Source organism: Mus pahari, chromosome 17 (genome assembly GCF_900095145.1).
Source record: "Mus pahari chromosome 17, PAHARI_EIJ_v1.1, whole genome shotgun sequence".
In the NCBI taxonomy this organism is placed as follows: domain Eukaryota; kingdom Metazoa; phylum Chordata; class Mammalia; order Rodentia; family Muridae; genus Mus; species Mus pahari.
In genome coordinates, this window is record NC_034606.1 from 24,424,445 (window position 1) to 24,431,868 (window position 7,424).

General features: G+C 47.0%; 1 protein-coding gene across 1 annotated transcript in view; it reads left to right on the top strand.

Annotated features, from left to right (window-relative positions):
• The window catches only part of Fer1l6 (fer-1 like family member 6), a 111,944-nt gene that overhangs the window by 97,721 nt on the left and 6,799 nt on the right, over nt 1-7,424 (top strand). Inside the window, exon 38 of the mRNA XM_021217185.1 lies at nt 663-826. Coding sequence (XP_021072844.1) covers nt 663-826 — 164 coding nt within the window. The remainder of the gene's footprint in view (nt 1-662; nt 827-7,424) is intronic.

Below are 7,424 nucleotides of genomic sequence, written 5' to 3' on the forward strand. Positions count from 1 at the left end.
TATATATATATATATATATATATATACATATATATCGCACATATATATACACACACATACATACATGTGCGATCTGTCCAAGTTTGAAATGCAATCCAGGAGTATTATATATATATATATAGTACATGCACTAGAGTTTAGAGTTTTACCTTTAACCAATGTTAGTTTATAGTAGGAAAGTTGTTGATGTGAGATACACAACTCCTTTATGACAGTATCAACCTGAAGTGACATTGCCATGAACCAGAAGGCTCACTTCTGTTCTAAGAATAGATGCAAAGGGGGAAGGACTTTGACCCTCAGTGCAAGACGGTGAATGGGGGCCTCCCAGGGGGAAATCTGTACTGAAGGACAACAAACCTGAGCCCCATCATCTAGACGCAGGGAACCGCAGAGAGAGCCAGGAAGGTGCCCAGTCGTTATAGTATCCCAAGCTGAAGCCCGAAGCTTCACATAGCACCCTGCCCCGCCTTCCACCTGCCGCCATGTTATTAATTCTTTATGGCAACACATGTCTCCATCCCATTTACACCTGCTCATATAGCAGACACATCTCACACGCAGTGGGACACTGAGCGGGTGACTGGCAAGTGTCTATGAGTCTGTGCTGATCCACAGAGACTGGAAAGCCCTCCATAACTGATAGGGGCATCTCCTCACAGGCTCCCTGGAAATGAACCTTAACAGCTTCCCTCGGGCAGCCAAGTCCGCGAAAGCCTGCGATCTGTCCAAGTTTGAAAATGCAATCCAGGAGAACAAGATCTCCATATTCCAGCAAAAGCGCGTGCGCGGCTGGTGGCCTTTTGCAAAGAGCAAAGAGCTCACGGTAAGTGACAACTGTGGGTGGTGAGTCAGGGACCATCGGGGACACTGTGCTCTCTCTCTCTCTCTCTCTCTCTCTCTCTCTCTCTCTCTCTCTCTCTCTGAGTCATTTTGTAAGCTTCAAGTTAAGTGCTTCAAGGTGACATTTTAGAGCCCTCAAAGCTAGACATCCTAGAGCTTTATGAATGCATTAATAATCCTTTCATATTTCAGCCTACTTGATTTATAAACTATCTCTGATGGGGCAATTTTCCCTCATTTCACCTGAACTTATGCCCCTGGCATTCATTTTTTAAACTTTTCTTGAAATTATGCATAAAATCATGGCTAATGCACAGTCTGAGTATAATACCCTCCTTCCTTAAACCTCTGAGCACAGGACCCGATTTTAAAGTCGGTCCATCTTTCCGCAACTTCCTGAAGAGGGTGGTAGCTGGTAGAGACATTTTCTCTTTCTTCTGCATTGCAAGTTTGCTCTGCAGTGGTTCATCCTGGACCATGCATGGCTGGAGTTCCTGATCTTACAAAGACACTGGGCAGGATGCTTCTTTTAAACATCCTTTGAACTCTCCACCCACATTGTGCTTCTGTAGGGATGGAGGGATTGTATAATGGCCAAGCAGGTTGTACCAAGGTGCTGTGGCAGACAGCAAGACTCTCTCCCGCTAGCCTCTCTCTGCTCTGGATTCCGTGGATGTGAGGCAAGAAAACCCCTGGAAGCTGCTGGTCTGATGCCCTGGTATCTGCTCTTCTTAGATTTTCTGGAAAGTTTTCTTCTTTCTTCCACTCTTAGTTTAGTTTCCCATGACCTGATAATAGTGGTGAGAAACCTGAGGTACCAGCCATCCACAGTCTTCCAGGTCCCCAGAGGACTTACTGAGGGCTAACTGCACTCTAATTCTATGCTGGTTCTGGGCTGGGACACAGGAGGCAAGACGATGGCTGGAAAGATTCAATCCTAGATAGAGTGGCTAAGAAGGAGCAGGCAAAGATGGAGAAGATGAAAGGAAACAGGCCAACACAGAAACCAAGAGAGGGAACTCTTAAAGGGCCAGTGGGATCTTCTTGGTATCAGTTACTGTTCTGCTGCTGCGTTAAAACGCCATGACAGAAAGCAACCTGTGGAGGAAAGGGTGTCTTCTGGCTTACCGTTCCAGAGGGAGAAGAGTCCACCATGGGGTAAGCACGGCAGCAAGCGGTAGGCATGGCAGCTGGAGCAGGAAGCCAAGAGATCACATCTTCAACCACCGTGAAACAGAGAATGAACTACAAGCACAGCAGAGCTGTATACTCTCAACGCCCATCCCCACTGACATACTTCCTCCAGCAAGGCTATACCATCTCCCTAAACAGTATCACCAGCCGGTCCAAAGTTCTCAAACACCAGAGCCTATGGGGAACATTTGTCATTCTGGCCAGCCCAATCCCGAGGCAAGAAAATTGCTTTATGAATCTAAATACATGCTCTCAAGTCAGAACCTTACACATGGAACTTAGGCTAAACCATTGAGTGTCACTAAGTCCCATCAGTGAAGTTTAATGTACAATGACCATAAGAATTCCCCAGGAAGCTGCTGAATGGACGATCCTTATTCAGTACATGGGGAAGCCCAGGAGCCTACACTACCAACAGCAAGATCCCAGGTGAGATCATTCTTATGTCATTCCTATGCCACGTTCTGAAGGATGGCAGAGGCTCCCGACCCATGGAGCCTGCACCAGACACATTGTGTGGGTGTGTCTACTGGGTTCATCAGCATAGACGGTCACAGCAAACTCTGAGAATTGGAATTGTGAAAGGTCACAACGGTGTTCGTCATGACGGCCTAAAAGTGGAAACACCCTGGCATCTATCAGCTGATGAGTGAATAAATGGATAAGGGACACATATGCACAAGAGGAGATTATTCTCCAGCCATGGAAAGAAGTAGAGTACCGAGCACGGACAGACCTTGAAAACATTATGCCAAGGAAAGAAGCCAGGAACAGAGACCACATGATATTTGATTCTACCTACACAAAACGTGCAAATAAGCAATCCAGAAAAATAGCTTGGTAGTTGACAGAGACTGGAAGGAAGAGAAACAACTGCTAGTTGGCTACCAGGGAGTTAAAAGAGTGGGTTCAAAGCCAACTCGCGTGCAGAGCCTGGCTCCATTACTAACCCACTACGAAATCGCAGGCAGCTTCATGCCCCAGTGTCAGGATCCTTACCTGCAAAAATGGAGGAAGTGAACGTGAGTACCTCCTGAGGCTGTCATGACATCGAAAGGGCCCAGGATCTGTGTCTGGAACGCGGTAAGTATTTAATGAATGTCAGAATTCGTGTGCTGTGGCATGGCAATTAGTCTCGCCATCCTACACTTCTGCTTCCTTCTGCCACCCGGAAGAGCTAAATATCTGAGTTTATAACCAATGATGTCCACTCCTAATGGGTCAAGAAGACAGAGGGGGTCAGGAAGAATAAATAGAGTCTTTCTCATCATGCTTTAAAGCACTTATAAATGCTACTTCTGATGAACTGACCATGATAATGGAGTTTGGTAATCTGTCATCAATGCTATTTATTAAGTTTAGGAGCTATTAATTAAACATTGCTTGTTTCTGTTGACTGTGAGGTTTCTTCTTTTGAGTGTAGGTCATGTAGGGGCTCTATCAGACATTCATGTTATTGTGGCAGTGATCGGGACTGTCAGCGGGACAGGGCTTTCCTAGAGGTATCTTTAGCTGCTGAGGAGGAAGCAGCCTCCATCCTAAGGAGCTTCCTATTTCTTGGGAAAACAAACTAGAAAAGCAGCCTCCAGCTGCCACAGTGGAGTGTGATCTGCTACAGACATGTAGCAAGGGCAAGTGCTGGCAGTCACAGCTGACTGTGCCAGGCACAGGTTGTGAAGGGCTGAATATGCAAACTGACACTGGAGGGTCCCATGTGACTGTGGAGCCCCCACTTCTGTCTCTGACCTCTGTAGCACCAGTCTTTGAAAAGCAAACCACAGCCTCTGCAAAGAGCAGCCACAAACAGTCACGCTTGGTCAAGGGCACCATCTCTCCAGGTAACCGCACAGTTAGCCTGCTTCCTCTTTTCCCATGCCAGCATGCTTTACCCACGAAGAACCCAAGCTTCCCTTTGGCCAGTTTACTTTCTCACATTCTGCCTGGCTTTGAATCTCTGTTGTGCCCAAGTGACGGGACTGACAAGTGATGGCGCTCTGAATCACTTGTTTCTGTTTAGTGTCACTGTGTGGGCTCCAGTGTTTCCCATAGCACCAAAGACTTAGTGGTTATGAATTCATTCATTTTCTAAAGCTCCATTATACATACATACATACATACACACACACATATGTACATATGACCATATATACAACACACACATATTATATATTTTATACACACACACACACACACACACACACATACACAGAGCAGTCATTATATAGCTCTAACGTGGCTGATCAAGAAAAGACATGGTTTAAACCCAAGCCGTGCATACCTAAGTTCCTTGGTCTTAACCACTGTACAGTACTTCTCTTTCTGGGAGAAGTCCATGCAAACGAAGGGACATTCAGCCTGGTTCTACCCAGCCTGGTCCCGAGCTTCTTAAACCATCTTCTCCGTTGAGGGCTAAGATGATATTTGCAAAACAAAATCTATCCTTGAACCAGAAAAACCTGTCCACAAAGGAAATAGAGATTGATTACTGCCTTAGGGTTTCTATTGCTGTGAAAAACAAAAACAAAAACAGAAAACCAACAAAACAAACAAAAAAATGACCAAAAGCAATTTTGGGTAGAAAAGATTTATTTCACCTTACATCGTATAAATCCTTCACTGAGGGAAGCCATGGCAGGAACTCAGTGCAGGAACCTGAAGGCAGGAACCCGAAGGCAGGAACTGGAGCAAAAGTCATGGTGAACTGCTGCTTACTGGATTGCTCAGTCTGCTTTCTTATAGCACCCAGGACCACCAGCCCAGAGAGTGGCACCACCCACAGAAATCTAGGTCCTCCCACATCAGTAACCAAAAAAATATCATAAAACATAGGCTTGCCCACGGGTCAATCTGGTGGGGGTATTTTCTGTTCATGTTCCCTCTTCCAAAATGCTTCTAGGTTGTGTGTCAAGTTAACATAAAATTAGTCGACATGGTTGCTAAGTAATAGTTAACCAAGGATGTGACATACACCACAAGCAAGAGGTCACAAAGACAGAAACAATCCCCACCCCACCCTGTCATTACCAAAACAAGCAGTCACAACCCACTCCATAACTAGTTTCCAGGTAAAAGATAACTAGTTCAAGTGATTGTAGTGATTAACTGAGTTAAGAGAATCCGTTTGTTGTGAAGGGTGGGCGAGGTTTGGGGCTAGGGGGACACTTGATAAATCTTTATGATAAGAGACAGTTTGTGACTTGAAATGAGGTTCATGCCAGAGCTAGAACCCTCCCCCTCAGAAGTAGCAGTAGATTTATTTAGATTCCCTCTCACCCTTTGTCTCTTTCTCTCATTTATTTATTTATACATACACAAGGTCTCTAGTCTCCCCACATTATCCCTGCTGGCCTCCCTGACCTCCAGCCTCAACCTCCCAGGCAGCTGGACTTGCACACTGCGTTACAGCCCCAGGCTAGGACGCTAACTTCCTTGATGTTTGCTTTGTGTGGAAAGGAAAACCTGAGCCACTGTTGGGTCACCTTCTGTCTCTTGAGTCTCAGCTTCTGAGTCTCTAAGCTGCAAGGGTTAAACTATGTGCCCCCAACCCACGAGGTGTTCTCATGGCACAGGCTCAAATTCTAACTCTACACGGGTCCTCTCATGCTTTGAAATTATTCAGACTGTTGGAGATGATGGCTCTCAGCCTGTTCTCCCAGTGCTTGGGAAGCTGAGGCAGGAGGACTGCTCCCAATCAGGAACTAACACAGGCTACATTGTAAGCTGCAGATTAGCCTGGGCTACTGAGTGGGGGCTCCCCAAAGAGACGTCTTCTCAAGAGTATACATACACCATCCACAAAGTGTTGGACTGTTCAGTGTTTTTGAGCCCCAGTCACTGGCAAGGGAGATAGGATTTGTTTCCAGTCTCCACCACCTGCCAGACTTATTTTTAAAGCTGCTCATCAGTAGTCCAAGCTGTATAATTTAGACACTTGGATTCGCACAGCTCCTGGTGCGCCGTGTTGCCGTCCTTGGAGTCACTGGAAGCTGGCTGCTGCGGGGATCACTCAGGGTGGGTGCCCTTGGCAGAGCTGAAGGGCAGGTGCACACACTGCACCCTGCGTTTTCTACTTCTTCACCAACTTAAAAGTCATCTTAAAAGCCATCTTCAAATAAATCCCTCACGTAAGATATGGAGGTCAGAGAGTTTCTTCTTCAGGTAAATCCCACAAATTAACATGGATCCAAGGTTAGGTCCTAGGACTGTCATGCCCTACATTAAAAAGGAGGCAGCTGTACTTGAGGTCTCGGGAGAAGCTCTCTCCAACCTCTGTGGCTAAGAGCTACAGGCTCAGTGATGAGGAGGGAGAGTTCTTGGTATCTCTGTGTTCCCAGCGTGGCTGAGGAGGCTGCGTAGCTCATGGATTGTGACACGCAAAGCCAATTCTGACTCTAAGACCTTTGTGCCCAAAGGCTGTTTTTGAGGTTGTCCACAGGAAATGTGAAAAGTGTCAAGGCTGGGGAGAGCCACACACACCCTCCCATGCATATCACCTCATGAAAGCCATGGCTGAGGCACGGGTTATTTCCATGTTTCCTGGGTGTCACTTCCCCTTTGCTGTGACAACATTTACCAGGTGATAGTGACTTAAGGAAAGAAAGTTTTATTTTGACTTGGGGATTAAGGGACTCATCCTGTCCCCGGCATGGAAGGCGTGGCAGCAGGAGCCGGTGGTCACACTACATCCACAGTCACGGAGCAGAAAGAGAGTTGTCTACTCACTAACCTCTCCATGGTGTGGAGCCTCTCCGATTCAGTGCTTCTCTCCTAGTTAGGCTTGTGGAAACACCCTCTCACGGACACGCCCTCTCACGGACACGCCCTCTCATGGACATGCCCTCTCACGGACACGCCCTCTCACAGACACGCCCTCTCACGGACACGCCCTCTCACGGACACACCCTCTCACAGACACGCCCTCTCATGGACACGCCCTCTCACGGACACACCCTCTCACAGACACGCCCAGGAGTGTATCTCTTCGGTGAGACTAGGCCTGAATTACCAGGTTGCTCTTCCTGCGGCTGTTCCTCTTCATCTCTGTTGAGTGCATTTTCTCTGAGTAGAGTTAGATGCGTAAGTTACCACATTGCAGTTGATTTGAAAGTCAGTATATTTGATACAGGGTACTGTTTGCTTCCCAGAGAACCAGTGGCCCTCCTGTAGGTGATACTGAGTTTCTGGGTTGGTTAGGTTGGCAAATGTAAGATCTGTTCATGCAAAGCTACATTTCCCCCTCTGCACGAGCAGGTCACTGTCGGGTAACACTGGCAACGTAAGTACTCTCTGATGCCAACACCTCTCACCTACTGGTTTTTATAACCACCAAGGATCTTGTTCACTCCATGCTCCCTCTCCCTCTCCCTCTCCCTCTCCCTCTCCCTCTC